This window comes from Carcharodon carcharias, chromosome 18 (assembly GCF_017639515.1).
Source record: "Carcharodon carcharias isolate sCarCar2 chromosome 18, sCarCar2.pri, whole genome shotgun sequence".
Lineage (NCBI taxonomy): Eukaryota > Metazoa > Chordata > Chondrichthyes > Lamniformes > Lamnidae > Carcharodon > Carcharodon carcharias.
The window spans coordinates 13,360,729-13,383,438 of NC_054484.1; the positions used below are offsets into that span (position 1 = coordinate 13,360,729).

Consider the following 22,710-nt stretch of genomic DNA (forward strand, 5'->3'; position numbering starts at 1 on the left):
TTCCCATTGACTTCAACTTTGTTAGAGCACCTTGAAGCAACACTTGGTCAAAAGCTGCTTTAATATAAAGGACCATCACTGTCACCTCAGGTCTGGAATTCAGCTTTTTTTTAATCCATGTTTGTGCCAAGGCTGTAATATGCTCTGGAGCCAAATGGCCCTGGCAGAACCTGAACTGAGCATCGGTGAGCAGGTTATTGGTGAGTAAGTGCTACTTTGATAGCACTGTTGATGACATCTTCCAACACTTTGCTGATGATCAATAGTAGACTGATGAGCAGTAATTGGCTAGAATGAATTTGTCCTGCTTTTTGTGGGCAGGACAAAACAGGGCAATTTTCCACTTTTTTGGGTGGATACCATTGTTGTATCCATACTAGAATAACTCAGCTAGGACCAAGTCTAGTTCTGTAGCACAAGTCTTCAGTACTACCACTGGGATGTTGTCAGGGCCCATAGCCTTTGCTGAATCCTGTGCTATTTCTCGATATTATGTGGAGTGAATCAAATTGGCTGAAGACTGGTGTCTATGATGCTGGGGACCTCAGGAGGAGGCCTATTTTTAACTGAGTCAGCAAACCATTGGAGTTTTGGGGGCCATTGGCACTAAGCCCGACCCTATTTCAATATGATTCCCTCAACTGCATACTAACCGCATCAGGAGTTCAACACTGGCTAGTTATGATAAACAGGGACCCTAACCCTGGAAGGCTGAATTCAATTTTATCTTCCCTGGCAAAGATTTGTAACCTAAATATACACTGTTGTGTTGAAGGAGTTTATAGAGACGGGGAGGGGAAAAGGATAGATGATAATTTTAAATTTGAAGCTTTGAGGAACTGTAACCAATGCAAGCATGGGTAAGGGGTACATGGTACACAATGCAGTATAACAGGCAGGATGAAAAATTTTGGGTAAACTGAAGTTTGAGGGTGAAGGATGGAAGGTCAGCCAGAAGAAACTGAATCTGGAGATGAGGCATTTACAGAAAATTTTAGTGGAAGAAGGACGGTGATAGGGATGGGGACAGGCAATGTTACAGAGGTACTCATAAGTCTATGTGTTGGAAGGAAATAGGGATGGAGAAAGCCAGCTTGAGGTCAAAAGGAGCAGAGAAATTGAGACAGCCAATGTCATGCCGACAGTTCTCGATGAAAAGATCAGAAACAGGTAAGAGGCCAGAGGGAGGGGTCCAGGTGAAGGGAGAATACTGGAGGTGGGTGAAAAAATCCTGAGGTTGAAAACAATCTGGTCCAGCTGGAGACAATGACTGCAGAAGTGGATGGAATCAGTAGCCAAGGCTTAGAGTTTGTGGAGGGTGCTGAAGATGATAGCATCATTCTTCCCAATAGTTAACTAGAGGAAATGATAGCTCTACCAATTTGAATGAGCAGTCAGATCACACTGGATAGTTTGAGAGAAGTGCTAGAGAGAGAGAGATCTGGGTGTTAACTCTATCTAGGTCAGATCTGACTCCCATGCCTGTGAATGATACCCCAAAGGCAGAATGGAGATGAAGAAGGGCAGGACAAGAATGGATCCTTGAGGGAATCCAGAGGTGACATAGTAGGGAGGGAAAGAAAAACTATCGATTGTAAAAATTCTTTGGCTACGATCAAATAGGGAAGAGTTTTACCAAGCGAGGGGAGTTCAATTCAACTGGACAATGAAGAAGAGGTGGTGAAGGAGAATGATGTGGTCACATCACTAGGTAGAGATGTTGAGGAGGTCAAGGAGGAATAATGCACCACACTCATCGAGCATATTGGTCATGACTTTGTTAGAGTTCTTTCAGTGCTGCAGGAGATAACCGATACACAAAAGGTAAGGCCTGAAAATTACTCTAAATTATAAAAGCAGCCAAAGTTTCAAAGAGCAAAAAGTAAATTTAGGACTGATGTTGGGAATTTCTTCTTCTTCAGTGAGAAATTAGTACAGGAATTATCGAGCAGAAAACACTTGTGTCATTTCAGAACCAATTGGATGCTGTAACTTTAGGATCTTTCTGATTGAACAAACTAATGTGGGAGGATGGCCTCTCCTGCTAACCAGCTTGTGATTTTGTGATGAACAGGGCTGTTGCTGGGGATGAATTATTAACACCTTCTAGCTGCCCCCAGCATCGTTGCTGCTGCCTCATGCCTGACCCCAGAATGTCCCATGGAGAAATGATCATTGTGCCAACACCCTGACTCACTCTATTGTTCACAACTCTTTCTCTGAATCTCATTCCGTTTTGTTTTATTCGGCTGCATGCTGATCAATCTTCTCTCCTTTTATCTACAGAATTCAAAGGAGCACCTTTCCAGGTAAGTTTCTTTCAGTCATAGTGTAAATGCTGCTGGTGGGAATTTTCGTTAGTATCTGGGAGAAGAGTGAAAGCTTGGGAGGCCATGCTGTAAACTATCCCCAATAATGTATTTCAAAATGCTGATCTGATGTGTTGTTAATATAATGCAGGGAGATGTGACTGATGTGGGATTTCAGCTGCCCTCCCCATTTCTCCATAGCTTGCTATCTACAATGAATAAAAGAGAAATTTGCAATGGCTTGATAGAATCATAATTAGTTATGGCACAGAAAGAGGCCATTCTGCCTACTGTATCTGTACCATCTCTCTGCAAGAGCAATTACCTGGTGCCACTTACCTGCCTGCTCCCCATAGCCATGCCAGCCTTTCCTCTTTCCATATTGATCCAATTCTCTTTTGAAAAGAAAAAGGGTATGAGATTCGGGGAGCACTTTACTACACCTTCAGAAGATTTCAATGTGGCTCAGTTGATGGTGTTAGGGAATCAGCCCTTTAACCACACAACATAGGTTGAATATTTGGTGCAGCAAAGGGGAAATGCTGCATTGTCAGAGGAGCTGTCTTTCACATCAGATGTCAATCTGAGTAGTGTCAGAATCATTTTATTGTGAAATAGAGAAATGATTTAACCCCAAAGCATCCCAGTAATGCCAGTGTCAAAATCAAAAATACCTGGAGCAACTCAGCAGGTCCGACAGCATCCGTGGAGAGAAAGACAGAGTTAACATTTCGAGTCCAGATGACTCTTCTTCAGAACTAAAGAGAAGTAGTAATGTGGTGAAGTATATACTGTTTAAGGGGGTGCTGGACTAGAGCGCCAGTGATAGGTGGAGGCAAAGGAGAGGTTGCAAAAGATGTCAAAAACAAAAGGTTGAAGGGGTGTTGATGGTGGTGATAGTGGCTAAAGAAGGTGCTAATGGTGACATTAAGAGTAGAAATCAGGATGAGCAAGTGACAGGTAACCCGAGTGGGGGGGTGGGGAGAGGGGGGGACGGTGTGGAAGAAAAGATCAAAATAGGCTAAAAGGGGGGATAAAACAATAAATGGAAATAAATTTAAAAAATAATAATAGAAATAGGTGGGGAAAAATGTATATATGAAAATTTAAACAAACAAAAAATAAATATTTGAAAAAAGGGGGATCAAAAAGGGGTGAGGACGGAGGAGAGAGTTCATGATCTGAAATTGTTGAACTCAATGTTAAGTCCAGAAGGCTGTAAAGTGCCTAGTCGGAAGATGAGGTGCTGTTCCTCCAGTTTGCGTTGAGTTTCACTAGAACATTGCAGCAGGCCAAGGATGGACATGTGGGCATGAGAGCGGGATGGTGTCTTGAAATGGCAAGTGACAGGAAGGTCTGAGTCATGCTTGCGGACAGACCGAAGGTGCACCGCAAAGCGGTCACCTAGTCTGCGTTTGGTCTCTCCAATGTAGAAGAGACCGCATTGGGAGCAGTGAATGCAATAGACCAAATTGAGAGAAGTGCAAGTGAAGCGCTGCTTCACTTCAAAGGAGTGTTTGGGCCCTTGGATGGTGAGGAGGGGGGAAGTAAAGGGGCAGGCGTTGCACCTTCTGTGATTGCATGGGAAGGTGCCATGGGAGGGCCTAGAGGTGTAGGGGGTGATGGAGGAGTGGACCAGGGTGTCCAGGAGGGAACTGTCCTTATGGAATGCCGACAGGGCGGGTGAAGGGAAGATGTGTTTGGTGGTGGCATCATGCTGGAGTTGGCGGAAATGGTGGATGATGCTCCTTTGGATGTGGAGGCTGGTGGGGTGATAAGTGAGGACAAGGGGGACCCTATCATGGTTTTGGGAAGGAGAGGAAGGTGTCAGAGCAGAGGTACGAGAGATGGGTCAGACACAGTTGAGGGCCCTGCCAACCACTGTGGGTGGGAAACCTCGGTTAAGCAAGAAGGAAAACATGTCAGAAGCACTGTTTTGGAAAGTGGAATCATCGGAACAAATGCGACGGAAGCGAAGGAACTGAGAGCCTGAGATGGAGTCCTTACAGGAAGCAGGGTGTGAGGAGTTGTAGTCGGGTTAACTGTGGGAGTCCGTAGGCTTGCAATGAATATTGGTGGACAGTCTATCACCAGAAATTGAGACAGAGAGGTCAAGGGAAGGAAGGGAAGTGTCAGTGATGGGGCCATGTGAAAGTGATGGAGTGGTGGAAATTGAAAGCAAAATTAATAAACTTTTCCGGGCCCAGACGAGAGCATGAAGTGGCACCGAAACAGTCATCGATGTACTGGAGAAAGAATTGTGGGAGGGGGCCTGAGTAGGACTGGAACAAGGAATGTTCCTCATACTCTATAAAGAGACAGGCATAACTGGGGCCCATGCGGGTACCCATAGCCACACCTTTTATTTGGAGGAAGTGAAAGGAGTTTAAGGAGAAATTGTTCAGTGAGAGAACAAGTTCAGCAGACGGAGGAGAGTAGTGGTGGATGGGGATTGTTCAGGCCTCTGTTCAAGGAAGAAGCGGAGAGCCATCAGACCATCCTGGTGGGGGATGGAGGTGTAGAGGGATTGGACGTCCATGGTGAAGGGAAGACGGTTGGGGCCAGGGAACTGGAAATTATTGATATGATGTATAGCGTCAGAGGAATCGTGGATGTAGATGGGAAGAGACTGGACAATGGGAGAGAGAACGGAGTCAAGATAAGAAGAAATGAGTTCCATGGGGCTGGCACAGGCTGACATGATTGGTCTGCCTGAACAGTTATGTTTGTGGATTTTGTTGAAGAGAGAGAAGCAGGCTGTGCTGGGTTGGGAGACTATGAGGCTGGAAACTGTGGGGGGAAGATCTCCAGAGGAGATGAAGTCAGTGACAGTCCTGGAAACAATAGCTTGATTCTCGGTGGTAGGGTCATGGTCCAGGGAGAGGTAGGAGGAAGTGTCTGCGAATTGACGCTTAGCCTCCGTGAGGTAGAGGTCAGTGCGCCAGACAACAACAACAACACCACCCTTGTCAGCGGGTTTGATAGCAAGGTCAGGGCTGGACCGGAGAGAACGGAGTGCGGGAAGTTCAGGAGGGGACAGGTTGGAGTGGGTGAGAGGAGCAGAGAAATTTAGACGACTGATGTCACGTCGACAGTTCTCAATGAAAAGATCAAGAACAGGTAAGGGGCCAGAGGGAGGGGTCCAGGTGAAGGCAGAATACTGGAGGCAAGTGAAAGGATCCATTGAATGGGGGCAGGACTCCTGCCCAAAGAAGTGAGCACGGAGACGAAGGCGGTGGAAGAAGGGTTCAGCATCGTGCCGAGCCCAAAATTCATTGAGGTGAGGGCATAAGGATATTAAACTGAGTCCTTTGCTGAGTACTGAATGTTCAGCATTAGAGAGGGGAAGGTCAGGAAGTATGGTGAATACATAGCCGGGGCTGGGATTAGAAGATGGAATGGGGTAAGAGGGACGGGAAGGGGTGGATTGTCCTGGATGGGCATTGGTATCAATGAGCTGTTGGAGCTTGCGTTCCTTAGCACCTGAAAGAAAGAGACAAAGTTTCTTGTTGAGGCGTCGGATGAGATGCAGAATAAAATGAAACTGGGGGCAAGGACAGCTTAGAGATAGGGTGAGTCGGTGCTGCTGGAGGGAGAAGTCGATTGTGTTCATATAGCGGTGCGCGGCACTGATTGTGGATCTCAGGGTGCGGCGAGAACAGCAGTCCGAGGAGTGTTGTATGTCCAGGAAATATTTGTAATCCTGGGTGGGTTTGAAACATGAGGGATGGAACTTCAGTTGAAATCCACGTCGGGTAAGTCAGAGATGGAGACATTCACTGAGGAAGGAAATATGACTGTGAAAGCGAGTTTTAGTAAACGCCTTGGCAAACGCCAGGAGGGAAATGGAAAGCAATGAAGGTGAACAGGGCAAAAGAGACAAGTGGAAATCCTGTTGGAGAGAAGAGCAATACTTCTTCAAGGTAGGCATTCCTGGAAGAGAAGTAGCAGTCAAATTAAACACTAAGATAAAAGTAAAATACTGCAGATGCTGGAAAACTGAAACAAAAACAAAAATTGTTAGAACAACTCAGCAGGTCTGACAGCATGTGTGGAGAGAAAGATAAAGTTAACATTTCGAGTCCAGATGGCTCTTCTTCAGAACTAAAGAGAAGTAGAAATGTGATGAAATATATACTGTTTAAAGGGGGGGGTGGGACAGGTGAAGCTGGATAGAAGGCCAGTGCTAGGTGGAGGCAAAGGAGAGGTTGCAAAAGATGTCATCAACAAAAGGTCGAAGGGGCGTCAATGGTTGTGATACTGGCTAAAGGAGGTGCTAATGGTGACATTAAGAGTAGAAAGCAGGATGTGCAAGTGACAGATGGCCCTAGTGGGGGTGGCATGGGGGGAGGGGACAGTGCGGGAGAAAAGATCAAAATAGGCTGAAAGGTGGAGATAAAACAATGAATGGAAATAAAATTTTAAAAATAATAATAGAAATAGGTGGGAAAAAATATATATAAAAATATTATATATTTCATCATATTTCTACTTCTCTTTATTTCTGAAGAAGAGTCATACATTAACTTTATCTTTCTCTCCATAGATGCTGTCAGACGGGCTGAGTTTTTCCAGCAATTTTTGTTTTTGCTTATTTGGAGATCATTGTGACTGGAGGGATAGCTGCAGATCTCTGGATTTTGACTTTTTCAGGATGATTTACTGGCCGATTTCAGGAAGAGCTTTATTCATTGCAGTGGTCACCCATTATCAGTTGAATTTCTATCTGAAACTGCCTTCTCTGTTATTACAGAGTTATTGAGAGTCAGAAAATTACCTATCTGGATACCCCAGAGCTCACCCTGAACCTGTCCAAAGTATCTCAGCTTCTCAAAAAGTGGAAGGAGGAATCTAAGAAGTTCCATTTGACCATAGAGGAAGTGATAAGAATACATGAATGTGTGAAATCGACGGGCAAGGAAGAACCACCTGATTTAGCGAGTCTGCCCTATACACAGAGCAACCAAGCAAGTCCACTCCTGCCTCAAACAAGTAAGAAAAGTGCAGCTTCAATCTAAGGAAATGATTTGTTGAGAATATCAAAGAAAACTTTGGGGAAAATACAGCAGACACAGTTGCCCAGACTGTGAGGAGTTACAGATAGTCACAGAGCTGAGAACATACTATGTGGAATGAGAAAAGTGAATTCCACACATCAAGCCCACTTCTCACACAAATGATTTATAATCTAATTTATCATTACCACTGCTGACCCCATTCAATCCCCTGAATCAATATTCATGATCCCCACCAATGATGAATGAGTACTTGAATATTCCTCTGCCCTTGCTGTAATTATTTATCCTTCTTGTACTGCCTTTTTATAGAATCCAGTATGCTGCCTTTTTTACTGTCAGACACACTATGAAACAATTGTGTCACACTGAGTGTTTGATCATCCTGGTTTATTCTTGTGCTTATTACCTTGGTCCTTTGTCATTAGGCTATTCAATTGATTTCTTTAGCTGGGTGTCAGGATGTATTACAATCATTTTTTTCATATACACAGTGAATTATGGTTTCGATAAGCAGACCCACAACTCTTACGAACTGAAATTTACAACCTTGCATGTGGCATCGATGGGCTGGCATTCCACAGAGTTAACAACGAAAAAGATAATATTAAATTCCAGACCCCCAAGGGCATTGCCCAATATTCATCAAAGTCTGTGTCAAGATGTAGCGAACACTAAATGTAGTAGTCAGGCTAAATCTAGTAGCCATATTTATATGAAATACTATAATCATACAGAAGCACAGGTAATGAGTAAAATAAAAACAGAAAGATGCTGGAAAAACTCAACAGGTCTAACAGCATCTGTGGAGAGAAAAACATAGTTAATGTTTCGAGTCCGTATGACTCTTCTTCAAAATAATTTACTTTGAAGCTGAGTCCTAAATACTGTGTTGGATAGTAGCAGGTGATAGGTTGAAAGATATAATTGAACAAGTGGGAAATATTTTATGAAATGAAGGGAAATCAGCCAGAGATCCTGTTTCATGTTGTGATCAATGTTAGTGTGAGTTAGAATTCAAGCTAAAGGGAAAGTCCTCAAGGGTGACAAGACCTCAAGGGTGACAACCTTCATATTAATTCTGGTGCACACGCAAGTTAACATTGAACAATGAGTATCAAATAAACCTTGACCCTCCTTTTGTCACCCACATTTAGGAACATCAGATTACAATCTGACAATAATGTAGCAGGTACTAACTAGCACCAGTTTTGCTTGCGCACATAATCTAAGACATGGTTCTTCAGGTTTATACACGCCAATCCTGTAACAGCTGGAATGTAGTGCAATACTGAGGGAAGTAGGTCACCACAGATGAAGTCATACATTGGGGTGCCTTAAGCAGCATTACTTAACAACGTCTCTGACAACACAACTTAAAATATCATCATTTTGTTAAGCACTTGGTCCAATACTATTAAATGACAAGAGCCTAAATTACGATTGACACAATTGTAAATAAAACCTCAGCTTCAGCAATGCTTAGTAACAGTATTGTAAAAGCATATTCATGTTTAACATTACTGTATAGCTCAGCAAAGAATTTGCAGTCCACAAGTTGCTGACACGTTTCCAGCATTTGGCTCTTCCTTTATAATGTGTGTGTTGAATGGTCAGCTTCTCTTCTGGGAGTTTTGATGGTGAGTCTCCAGCCAGGGTCACTGTCTGCTCTCTTTGTTGAGCTCTCCTGACCCCAGCTTACCTTTTCCAAATGTTGTGAAGGAATACGGGTCAAATAATATGGAATTATTACAGGAATATTTGGTTAAAAGTTACCATGATTAAACTGACAGTAAGACACATTTTAACAACAGTCAAACCTAGCTTGCAAATACATTATGGTTAACTCCCTTCACAACAATGTGAATTCACTGATAAGAAATACACAGGCCTAAATAATGGCATTCTATGGTGCTCGCCATTATATTAGCATGTACAATGCTACCCCAATAATTAATACCACAATCAGATAAAACAATGCTCGGCATCAAGTCTTTTTACTGGACACTGTCCTTTGACAAAGCAACATTGACCAACATGCTGCAACGTTGTCAAAGGCAGAATTTTGTCCTTGGCAGGGTGGGGGTGGGGGGGGTGGGGTGTGGTGGTGGTGGTGCTCATCAGGGGAGGGCGGAGGTGGTTGGGAAGCCTCCCGCCACCCGCGATTGGCACCAGACCGCGATTTCATGCTGGTGGGCCAATGAAGGCCCACCCAGCGTGAAACATGAGCAGCAGCGCTGAGCACTGCCTGTGCGGGATGGGGGAGTTGGGGGGGGTGGGTGGAGGAGTGCGAGCCAGGCGAGTGCAACCTTCACGCGTTCGCCCGAGTGAGCGCTTCATAATCTCCCTGAGGCACTGATCTGCCCTATCACATGAGCAAGGACACGTTATTGATGAAAAATTAAAGCTTTTATTTTATTTTTGTTTGCTGTTGGAAACCTCATCCTGCCCGGGGATGGGGTTTCCAAAAAAATGCAAAGGCCGCTGGGCCTTTCCGCCTCAACGGGCCTTTCAATTGTCAGTGGGCGCACTGCCGGCTCTGGTGTGCGCTATCACGCAACTGCGTGTTGACATTGGCACGACATCAACGCGCATCATTTCACGTTCGATTGGCCGGACCCGCCCACAGAGCAAACATTTCTGCCCCAGGAATAAATTCAAAATAACACTTCTAGGGAATGAACAGGCACCCTCATTATGTTAAAAGCAAAAAAAAAACTGCGGATGCTGGAAATCCAAAACAAAAACAAAAATAGCTGGAAAAACTCAGCAGGTCTGGCAGCATCTGCGGAGAGGGACACAGTTAACGTTTCGAGCCCGTATGTCTCTTCTTCAGAACTAAGGAAAAGTAGAAAAGAGGTGAAATATAAGCTGGTTTAAGGTGGGGGTGGGACTTGTAGAGCTGGATAGAGGGCCAGTGATAGGTGGAGATAGCCAAAAGATGTCATAGACAAAAGGACATAGAGGTGTTGAAGGTGGTGATATTATCTAAGGAATGTGCAAATGGTGACATTAAGGGTAGAAAGCAGGACGAGCAAGGTACAGATAGCCCTAGTGGGGGTGGGGTGGGGGGAAGGGATCGAAATAGGCTAACAGTTAGAGATAAAACAACGGATGGAAATACATTTAAAAATAATGGAAATAGGTGGAAAAAGAAAAATACCTATAAATTATTGGAAAAAGGGTGATCAGAAAGGGGGTGGGGATGGAGGAGAGAGTTCATGATCTAAAGTTGTTGAGCTCAATATTCAGTCCGGAAGGCTATAAAGTGCCTAGTCGGAAGATGAGGTGCTGTTCCTCCAGTTTGTGTCGATCTTCACTGGAACATTGCAGCAGGCCAAGGACAGACATGTGGGCATGACAGCAGGATGGAGTGTTGAAATGGCAAGTGACAGGGAGGTCTGGGTCATACTTGCGGACAGACCGAAGGTGTTCTGCAAGGAGGTCTCCCAGTCTGCGTTTGGTCTCTCCAGTGTACAGGAAATCATATTGGGAGCAGCGAATGCAGTTGACTAAATTGAGGGAAGTGCAAGTGAAATGCTGCTTCACTTGAAAGAAGTGTTTGGGCCCTTGGACAGTGAGGAGGGGGGGAAGTAAAGGGGCAGGTGTTGCACTTGCTGCGGTTGCATGGGAAGGTGCCATGGGAGGGGGTTGAGATGTAGGGGGTGATGGAGGACTGGACCCAGAGGGAGCGATCCCTGCGGAATGCCGCCGGGAGGAGGGGGGGGTGGGGGGTGGGGGGCGGTGGTGTGGGGAGGGCAGTGAAGGGGAGATGTGTTTGGTGGTGGCATCATGCTGGAGTTGGCAGAAATGGCAGAGGATGATCCTTTGAATGGGGAGGCTCGTACGGTGATAAGTTAGGACAAGGGGGACCCTATCATGGTTCTGGGGCGGAGAGGAAGGTGTGACGGCGGATGCGCGGGAGATGGGCTGGACACGGTTGAGGGCCCTGTCAACAACCGTGGGTGGAAAAGCTCAGTTAAGGAAGAAGGAAGACAAGTCAGAGGAACTGTTTTTGAAAGTGGCATCATCAGATGCGAAGGAACTGACAGAATGGGATGGAGTCCTTACAGGAAGCGGGGTGTGAGGAGCTGTAGTCGAAGTAGCTGTGGGGGTCGGTAGGCTTGTAATGAATATTGGCGGACAGTCTATCACCAGAAATTGAGGCAGAGAGGTCAAGGAAGGGAAGGGAAGTGTTAGAGATGAACCATGTGAAAATGATGGAGGGGTGGAAATTGGAAGCAAAATTAATAAATTTTTCCAGGTCCAGATGTTATGTTAGGTAGTTATTTCACCAGATACAGGATACTAAATGGGGTGGTCTATTATTGATCAAATGAACATCTTCCACATAAAGATTAATTACACAACCCCAAAATTCATTATAAATACTTCAACCCAAACTTAAATCTTCAGATTCATTAGATTCTTGTAGATTGAATTCACACCTTTCTCTGAACCTAGAGAATCTCACATACTGGGGGATTAAGGTAATATTACTTTAATATTTGATGGATATCCTTACTTTCTTTTGAAATGCACATCTGTAACAACTAAAGTCTAAACCCAGGATTCTCTTTTAGAAATAAGAACCAGCTAACTTTTCTTTTTGAGATTTAACTAGTGTGCCATTTTTACCTTTTGCGTAACGACCGCAATTGCACACTTCCTTATTATGATAAATTTGTGTTGCTTCAAACTTTAATTGTCTCATTTAGACTTCTGTATCAAAGACTCAAAAATCCAGACTCCAATTTGCTTGTGGTGAGAGAACATTTACTGAGGAGTTTCACCCTGACCCTTATAATTTCCGGAAAATTGCAATCTATTTAAGGAATAGTTGTAAAAAGTCTATCAAGGAGAAGTTAATAAGTCTGGTTGATTCAATCCTTCATTCAGAGATCAAGCAGGGCTCATAAGCTAGCTTCTTGTCCTTGGGTCTGGCTCCCTCTGACTAAAGTTGAGGGGAATTAAACAGACGGTACATTGGACATTGAATAAACTTCAAATATTAATAAGGGTTGTAATACACCACAATGTTACTTCTTTACGTTGGATCCAAGGCCAAGGAATGCATTTTTAACTGCTCCCAGCTGCTGAGTCCTGGCAGTAATGATGTTGTATCTGTGGACTGGGGCACTGGCATTTCCCAGGTTCCATTGACAGGCTCCCAAGTGCATAGATTTATAAGGCTCATGTCACGCAGCAACACATGCAGTCTTTGCTGCCTTCAGCTAATATTCAGCTGATAGCTCAGGATTACAGCATAACCAGTGCAAGTAGATGTAGAACCATAGAATGGCACTGCACAGAAAGAGGCCATTCAGCCTGTCATATGAACGTATGAATTTGGAGCAGGAGTAGGTCACTCGGTACCCCTGAGCCTCCTCTGCCGTTCAATAAGGTCATGGCTGATCTGACTGTAATTTCAGCTCCACATTCCAGCTCACCCCTGATAACCCTTCACCTCCTTACTTATCAAGAATCTATTTAGCTCGGCCTTAAATAGATTCAAAGACTCTTGCTTCTGCTGCCTTTTGAGGAAAAGACTTCCAAAGATTCACGACCCTCTGAGAGAAAAAAAATTCTCCTCACCTCTGTCTTAAATGGGTGACCCCTTATTTTTAAACAGTGACCCCTACTCCTAGATTCTCTCACAAGAGAATCCTCTCTACATCCACCCTGTCAAGATTCTTCAAGATCTTAAAGGTTTCAATCAAGTTGCCTCTTACTATTCCTCTAAACTCCAGTGGATACAAGCCTAGCCTGTCCAACCTTTCCTCAGAAGACAACCCACACTTCCAAGCATGAGTCTAGTAAACATCTCTGAACTGTTTCTAATACATTTATATCCTTCCTTAAATACAGAGTACTCCAGATGTAGTCTCACCACTGCCCTGTGTTTCAAGTATAATGACAGCTGTACTTCTTCAATGTGTACTCAGCGAGAGCCTTTATTGAACTGACCCTAAGTTGTCTTCCCCCAGAGGTAGAGTGCCTCATGTCAGTTACATGACAATGGCAAGCCGGTTAGTCAGTACAGCAGTGCATTTTCAAAACCTAAACACCCTGTATAACTGAAGCATAGCCCCCTTACTTTTGTATTCAATTCCCCTTGCAGTAAACAATAACATTCTATTGCTATTAGCTTTCCTAATTACTTGCTGTACCTGCATCCTATGCCTTTTGTGATTCATGCACTAGGACACCCAGATCCCTCTGAATCTCAGAGCTCTCGCCCTTTAGATAATAAGCTTTTTTTCCATTCTTCCTGCCAAAATGGACAATTTCACACTTGCCCACATTATACTCCATTTGCCAGATCTTTGCCCACTCACTTAATCGATCTATGTCCCTACGTAGCCTCCTTATGCCCTCTTCACAGTTTACTTTCCTACCCATCTTTGTGTCATCAGCAAATTTAGCAACCATACCTTTGGTCCCTTCATCCAATTGTTAAAAGGTTGAGGGCCAACTGATCCCTGTGGCACACCACTCGTTACGTCTTGTCGAGCAGAATAAGACCCATTTATGCCAACTCTTTGTCGTATCCATTCTGGCTCTCTGCATGAGCAACTCACATTGTCCCACTGCCCTGCCTTCTCCCTGTAGCCCTGTAAATTTTTTCTCTCCAGATAATTGTCCAACTTTTTTTTGAAAGCCACAATTGAATCTGCCTCCAGCATGAGCCCTGGATTTGTAGCTCTGAGTACATAAGCTCTCCATTATTCCCTGTACTCATTATTTTTTCTATTTTTAGCAACATCTGCCAAAAGCAGTGCCTTGAAAGGGGCAACAGCAGCTGTATATTGGGCAGCACCTGTAAAGGAAACTACTGGAGAACTGTGTGATTATATTCAATCTCAACAGAACCAATCAGGTGGGTAAACTGGAAGCTTGTACACAAGGTCAGCCAATAATAATAAAACATAGGGGCCACTGACAGTGGGATCACATGACATGGATTTGAGAATTTAGTTTATTGTCCGATGTACGCAAACCATCTGTCTCACTGTCTGTAGTCCCCTTACTCTCTGTGTCACTGCCTCTTGCATCAACACTGTCTGTTGTTCCTAATCTTCTTGTTCTATTCCCTATTTACAGTGTTAACTGCCTACAAGTACCAGGGGCTGAAAGAAACCATATCCAAGTCTTCTGCAGGAGCAACATTAGCTCAACAGCCAGAAAAAACAGATCTGCAAGACAGCAAACAGAAAACGAATGTACTGGAGAGACTATCAAAAGTATCAGAAGGTGCGGTGGTAACACTGAAAGAAAAGCACGTGGAGAAAGAATGATTCTATTTTACCTGTATTATGGTGCGGGTTCATTGGGCAGGATTTTCCCCTCGTCGTTGGGGGGGGTGGGGGGGGGGTGCTGACTTGGATCAGTCCGCCGGCTGTCATCGGGCCCTGACCTCAGTCAATGGCCAGCCAGCGTGAAGCATGGGCTGAGAACCTCGGCGCTACCTCAGGGAGCTCAAGAATTTTTAAAACAAAATTCAAAACCTTTAATTTCCAGAAAAAAACTGTCCGCAAGGTGGACTCATGCACCTTTACCTGGAAGTTATGAAAATCCTGACCAAACATTTTTTTAAAAAAAATTCAATGATGGAAACCTCATCCCGCCTCAAAAAAAAAGCTTCCTCAAAAACCGAGAGGCCTCCTGGCCGATTTGCCTGCCCGCCAACCGTAACATTGGATGGGCAAGGAAAGAAAATGGGCTAATTAATGGATTAAGGGCCTTAATAGGCCTCTTAATTGTCGGCGGGCCCTGACCCTCATGTGTGCCCGCTGACCGAAATATCACGCAAGTGCGCGGTGACGTTGGGACACTCGCCCGAAGGCATTGCCCGCTATTTCATGCTCGGGTGTGTTGGAGCGTGTGCCCCGCACACCGAGCTGAAAATACAGGCCGTTATATAGCCTTATTATCCTCTGGCCATTATATAGCCCTTATATAGAATCGTCCCAGATTTGCACTAAGCAGGGTACTGGGCAGATAAAATGATGTTTTGCCGGCCAGCTGCGATGGTGGGTTTTCACGCTGTATCGTCCCCAACCCGCCACCTTATTTGCGCACGCCTGGGAAACACGCCGTTTCCATGGTGGGCAGGCTCTCATTCTCCCAGCCCCACCTCCCCGCCCACTGCGTCAGGCCGGGCGCCATATTTAAGCTCCAGCCACAAGCGCACATCTCAGCGCTTCCAGACCACCGCTGCTACACGGGAGACATGGCCCTGAAACTGAAGAAGGCTGCAGCCCCCAGGTTCAGTGGCGCATCCCTCGAGCGCCTTTTGGATGCCGTGGAAGCCCGCTGGGATGTCCTTTACCGCCCCCCCCCTACTTTAGCTGCAGGATGGGCAGCAGCGTCACCAACCCGGCTTGGGAGGCAGTGGCAGAGGTGGTCAGCACGAACACCCTTCAAAAAGGGACAGCCACCCAGTGCCGCAAGAGGATGAATGATCTACTGCGTTCCACCGCTCTTCTCATCACTCTCAGCTCACACAGTCACAAACCTATCACACATTCACAGGGCCCTCACTCACTGCCAGTTCAAGGGACATCACCATTCAGTCTCTCTCACACACCCTCATAATGTCCTCATCCCGTCCATGGGACCACTCACGACCCACACACAGGCCAGGCATACTTATCATCTGGCCTGGCAGGCATCCTGCTTACACTGTCTCTATTCTATTCGTGCTGGCACACAACAACAGGGAGAGGTCACAGACTGGTGGAGCAATGCCTGAAATCAAGGTCCTCATGGACTTTGAAAACAGAGCCATCCAACAGGCCGGCGAGGATCTGGAACATTCCTGTGCGGATGGTGAAGTCGGCGCTGCTCTAACTAGTGAGGGTTCAGCAATGCAAGATCCACCAGACAACCATGCTGTGAGTGATGTGTCCTGCTTCACAGGCCACTGCCCGATACTAATTACCTCCCCTCGCTTCCGCAGGCACATCTGGGAACCAGCCAACAGAGTACATGACCCAGGGTTTCCAATCACACCCCGAAGATACCTTGCAAGAGGAATCTGAAGGCACCCTCCCTGAAGTCCTGCCACAGCGCTCACTCACACCCTCCACCTGCGCAGAGACACACACCTCGGTGGGACCTAGCTTTAGAGTAGCCTCGGGGATCACAATCTAGTGAGCACACCAGCCTTTCTGATCCACAGCAGGTGGTGGCAGGGACTTCCCAGGTTCCTGGCATTTGGAGGACTGCTGGAGGCCAGAACGTTGCTGTGTCCAAGTCAGATGATGGGCCCCGTATCTCAGGAAGAATATGCTGGCCCTGGAGAGGGTCCAGAGGAGGTTCATGAGAATGATCCCAGGAGTGAAAGGCTTAACATATGAGGAACATTTGAGGACTCTGGGTCTATACTCGATGGAATTTAGAAGGATGAGGGGGGATCTGATTGAAACTTACAGAATACTGAAAGGCCTGGATAGAGTGGACATGGGGAAGATGTTTCCATTAGTAGGAGAGACTAGGACCCGAAAGCACAGCCTCAGAATAAAGGGAAGATCTTTTAGAACAGAGATGAGGAGAAACTTCTTTAGCCAGAGAGTGATGAATCTATGGAATTCATTGCCACAGAAGGTTGTGGAGGCCAGGTCATTGAGTGTATTTAAGACTGAGATAGATAGGTTCTTGATTGGTAAGGGGATCAAAGGTTATGGGGAGAAGGCGGGAGATTGGGGTTGAGAAACTTATCAGCCATGATTGAATGGCGGAGCAGACTTGATGGGCCGAATGGCCTAATTTCTGCTCCTAGGTCTTATGGTCTTATGACGAGCCTCTGGACTCGGCCATGTCGCAGTTGCTGGAGCTGCAAAGGCAAGCTCAGGAACACCAGAAAGGGATATCCGCTGAACTCCTCAGATTGCAAGGCACATTGGAGGAGCTCTTGCGCCTTCAGACTGAGGTGATAGCGCCAGCATGCCAATGCGCCGAGGTCAACACTGGTAGGATGGCAGCCACCATGGAGACCTTGGTTCAGGATGTTGCTCCTGCACCACTGCACAGGCTGAACTCCATCGCTGAGGCCATAGTTGGCTTCCAACAATGTGTAAGCGAGAGGTGTGCAGGGCAGCCCGATCTCACTCCAGCTACCCCTTCCGCTCACTGAGTCAGCCTGAGGCCCTTGGGCTCCCACTGGGAGGAGAATCAGCAGGTGCACACCCCGGGGTCATCCATCCAGGTGACTCCGGGAATGTCCAGTCCATCCAAACCCCCTCTTCCTGTGACCCCAGAAGCTGCAGTTCCACTGCCAAGGACGGTACCACTGCCACACAGCAGAACCCTGAAAGCAGGCTGGGGTCCTCTGGGTCTTGGCCCTCCAGAGGACGCCCACCAAGGTCATCACAGACAGGCCATTGCAGTCAGCAGGCTGCCTCCACCTCCGCTGTGGATATCTGGGGAGCACCAAGACATAGCGGCAGGGTTAGGTAAGTTAAGAAGAATTAGTTGCACAACCTGGGCGCAGGAGTTAATCACTTGTACATAATGTTCACTATTGTCAATAAACTCCGAAGAATGGCTCCCTGCCAATGGCTCCTTGTTCTGATGAGCAGTGTTTGTGTCACTCAGATGTGACACTTTCCTGCACAAGATAAAGGCAGGTGTCTCAGTCCAGGGCCTCTTCCCTGTGCAGTATGTAACCTTCAGAGCAAAGTGATGGTCCGGCCTCACACTCTCTGGGCACATTACTGATGTCTGCACCTCGATGGTGCTGGTCATTGCTGCCCAAATGTTGTGGGCAGGAGTCACTGCGTTCCATCATTGTCTCCGTGTGCTCTTGGCACCTTTAAGATGGGGCTGGTCCCCATCTCTTCAGCATCTGTGACTAGTGATGCTGTGCTCCTGAAGGGGTCAGGTACTGAAGGCAGACAAAGGATTAGATGCTTCTAAAGTTTAATGGCTGTGTCTCTATGATATGACCCTGATCACAGAGCACAAGCGAGCTGGCCCTTGGTCAGACATAAGTCAGACATTCTCAGAGGCTGTGTGAAGATCTATGGAGTGTCCTCATTGCATGTCATTATCATCCTCCTGTGATCGAGCGACTATTACAGCCTCCACTGCGTCTCCATGACAGAAGTGTTATCACAGACGGTATTCATGCTGCCAGAAGTCAGACTGGAGTCAAACGTTCACAGATGCAATGTGACGATCTATGGTGTCTCCTCACTGCATGTAATCAACATCCTCCACAAATCTTGTAGCTGTGAGGGCCTCCCGAGTGAGCCTGCCTTGTCTGGTCAGTGTGAGGGCCTCATCCCCGTGAGTGTCCTGCTCATCAGAGGAGACCTCCATCTCCTCTATCTCCTCCTCAGCCAGTTCGTCTCCCTGTTGCAAAGGGAACAGCAGACTACAACGATGTGTGACACCCTCTGCGGACTGTATTGCAGGGCTCCACCAGACTGGTCCAGGTACCAGAACCTCATCTTCAACATCCCAATGGCCTGCTCCACCAAGTTGTGAGCTGCAGCATGAGCCTCGTTATACCATCGCTCTGCTGCAGTCTGAGGCCACTGCACGGGTGTCATCAACCACGTTCTCTTCAGGTAGCCCTTGTCCCCGAGGAGACAACCCTACAGCTTCTGAGGACCCTGGAAGACTGCAGGATCTGTGAGCGACTCAGGATGTAGGCATCGTGCACACTCTCTGGAAACTGTGCACACACCTGCAGGATGTGTTTCTGGTGGTTGCACACCAGCTGCATATTCAGAGAGTGGAATCCTTGCGGTTGATGTAGTTCACCGTGTGTTGTGACAGAGATCTGAGCGCCACATTAGTGCAGTCGATCGCATCCTGAACCTGTGGGAAACCTGAGATCTAGGTGAATCCAATCGCTCTTGAATCCTGGCTACCCTGGTCCTGGGCAAAATGCTCAAAGTTGTGTGTGTCCTTGTGAAGGTGGCACCTGTGACTTCACGGATGCATTTGTGGGTGGAGGCTTGTGAGATCCTACAGAGGTCACCTGTGCTGCCCTGAAAGGAGATATTGGTGTAGAAATTGAGCGCCGCTGTCACTTTCACGGCCACTGGCAGTGGATGCCCTCCACGCCCCCATGGGACCAAATCCTGCAGTAGCTGGCAGATGTGAGTGACCCGTTTCCTAGACATGCGCAGTCTTTGGCACCACTGGTTCTCAGTCATCTGCAGGTATGAAAGGCGGCATCTAGAGACCCTGGGTGTCACTAGACACCAGCCTGTGATGGCTCTTGGGTGGTGTGTGCTGGAGCCCCAGCTGCCCCTTCTTCCTGAGGGAGCTGCTCCTGCCTCTGCACAGCCAGGCACCTCTGTCACTCTCTCCTCCGTTGTCTTCGCTCTCTGTAGGCCATCAGGCATACAGCTAGTTCAGCAGGATCCATGACATTGCAAGGGGCTGTGAGCACCTCCAACAGTGACCAGCTTTAGCGAAGAGATTGTACAACGTGTGCAGTCGTCTAATTGTTCTGCAGTCCACTAAAATGCTCACGAGTTTGCAGTCTGTGCTGGGGACATGGGGCTGGGGGTGCTGGGTGGTGGTTAAAAGCTTTAGAGCACTTGGTGGCACTTTGATGTCTCTGCATTGCTTGAGGGGGCAGATAAGTTAGGAGCTCGACTCTAGCCAAATCAATGTGGCTGCGCCTGAACTGTCTCAGTTACAGAGGAATGGTCACTTTATGCAGGTTTCCCTAATGCGTGGTCGGCTCCCTGGCCCAACCTACCCCATACCACAAATGCTTGTGCGCTATATTGAATGGCCCTTGCCCGGACTCACGCCACCAGTCGCCTCAATGGCAGGGCTGCCCTTAAACCCCAACTCGGCCACGAGTTGCTTCAACGGCAAGGCTGCTCTTAATGCCCCCTGACCTCCTAATGCCCCCTGAAGCTTGAAGCCCAACCTGGTGACCCTGGAGAGTGCTGCACAACGTTACTGTGTACTCACCTCTGACTTCCCCTCAAAGTGCAGCCTGCCAAGTGCACGCCTTTTACATGCTATTGTGAAGCGCGTTGGCGTGCATTCCTGCCAATGTGGACGGACGATCCAGTTGTGTGGGGGTGGTGGGGGGTGGGGGTCGTCGTTGGGGGGGTGGGAGACAATTCCAGCAGGCTGGCCTGATAATAATATGCAGCTGTATTACAATGAGGTTCCCGACGTTCGATTGTGGGAAAGGTGGCCTGCGGTCGGCGGGCTGAGCGGACGATCGTGAACTAGTTTCCCGCCGTGCCACATTGTCCGCTCACACCACTGATCACGCCCGATGCCGGTGGACACGGAAAATTCTGCCCTAGGTGAGTAAGGGAAGAAAACCACAGCACGGGTGGTTAAACAGTAATGTGAGCAGCAGAGTGTGCAAGGTTAGGTGTGGGAGAATGTACGGGGTGAGTTCATGTCCCTGTCTCTCCACGAAGCCCTGAATAGGTATTTTCTTTGTATAGTGGATGACAAAGTACCGCAGCTAACACAGGAACTTGTGTCAAGAGCAGCATTAACATTGAACCTTCTATATGATGTCTGGTGAAATGGAGGTGGTTCTGAGCTAGATGGGTAACTGGGAACGCGTCAATCGCCTTTACTTTTACATCTCATGGGGCCACCTGACCAAACCCAACAGTATGGCCTAAATGGGTGACCTGTGCTTTCACAAATCCACTCTTAGCCAAGTTCACCACCAACTTAGCTTCGTGTAGGCAATCAAATGGTTCCCCCAGATGCTGTACGTTCTCCTCCCACGTTTGACTGAATACCACCAGATCACCTATGTACATAACACAGTGACTCAGTCCAGCAATAACCTTACTCGTTAGTCTCTGGAAGGTTGCTGGTGCATTTTTCATTCCAAATGACATTACTTTGAACTGACAGAGTAACTGGTGTTACAAAAGCTGAAATCTCTTCCGCCCATTCTGATAGAGGTACTTGCCAGTATCCATTCAGTAAATCAATCTTTGTAATGGACTTTGATTGCCCCACTTTCTGAACGCAGTCTTTCAAAAGTGGAATAGGATATGAATCTGCTTTCATCACTGCATTCACTTTTTGGTAATCCATGCACGGTCTTTGCTGTGCATCTGGCTTTGGCACCATCAGAATAGGTGAGCTCCAATTGCTGCAACTCAACCCAATAGTATTATTAGAACCATAGAACCATAGAAAAGTGACAGCACAGAAGGAAGCCATTTGGCCCATCTTGTCCATGCCAGCCCGAGGACACCCAGGTGCCCTTTTTAATCCCACCTTCCTGCACCTGGCCCATAGCCCTGCAGCTTACAGCACCTAGGTGCAGATCCGGGTACTTTTTAAAAAGTGTTTCTGCCTCTACCACCAACTTGGGCAGCGAATTCCAGACACCCACTACCCTCTGCGTAAAAAAGTTCTTCCTCATGTCCCCCCTATACCTTCTGCCACACATCTTGAGTCTATGTCCCCTGGTTCTAGAATTCTCCACCAAGGGAAACAATTTTATCCTGTCCGCTCTATCTATTCCCCTCATCATTTTGTACACCTCAATCGAGTCACCTCTCAGCCTTCTTTGTTCTAAGGAAAATAACCCCAACCTATCCAATCTCTCCTCGTAGCTACACTTTTCTAACCCTGGCAACATTCTTGTAAACCTCCTCTGCACTCTCTCCAGAGCTATTACATCCTTCCTGTAATATGATGACTAGAACTGCACACAATACTTCATTTGTGGCCTCACCAGTGTTTTATACAATTCCAACATTATATCCTTACTTTTATATTCCATATGCCTTTTTACAACCTTGTCTACTTGAATGCTGCCTTCAGGGACCTGTGTACTTGTACTCTAAGATCTCTCACTTCATCTACCCCTCTTAGTATATTCCCAGTTATTTTGTAATCCCTGTAACTGTTTGACCTCCTTAAATGTATGACCTCACACTTCTCTATGTTAAAACCCATGTGCCACTTTACCACCCACTCCACCAACCCATCTATATCGTTTTGGAGATTATGGCTATCCTCTACACTATCCACTACTCGGCCAATCTTTGTGTCATCTGCAAATTTCCCAATCGTGCCCCCCATGTTCACGTCCAAATCGTTAATATATAACACAAACAGCAAGGGTCCCAACACCGAGTCCTGTGGAACACCACTTGAGATAACTTTGCATTCGCAAGGGAATCCATCGACCATTACCCTTTACTGTTACAAAGCAAACCTTTTATCCAGTTTGCCACATTACCCTGAATCCCATGGGTTTTTACTTTCCTGACCAATCTGCCGTGTGGGACCTTGTCAAATGCCTTGTTAAAATCCCTGTACACAACATCCACTGCACTACCTTCATCAACCCTTCTTGTCACTTCCTCAAAGAATTCAATCAAATTTGAGAGGCAGGACCTTCCATTAACAAATCC

The 22,710-nt window shown here is 46.7% G+C and overlaps 1 protein-coding gene across 2 annotated transcripts in view; it reads left to right on the top strand.

The window, feature by feature from the left end:
• LOC121290593 (tripartite motif-containing protein 14-like) overlaps window positions 1-22,710 on the top strand; it is a 45,132-nt gene that overhangs the window by 17,724 nt on the left and 4,698 nt on the right. For both annotated transcript variants that reach the window (XM_041211208.1, XM_041211209.1), the window contains 4 exons: window positions 2,287-2,309; window positions 7,063-7,301; window positions 14,085-14,204; window positions 14,429-14,578. In XM_041211208.1, the coding sequence (XP_041067142.1) occupies window positions 2,287-2,309; window positions 7,063-7,301; window positions 14,085-14,204; window positions 14,429-14,578 (532 nt within the window). The remainder of the gene's footprint in view (window positions 1-2,286; window positions 2,310-7,062; window positions 7,302-14,084; window positions 14,205-14,428; window positions 14,579-22,710) is intronic.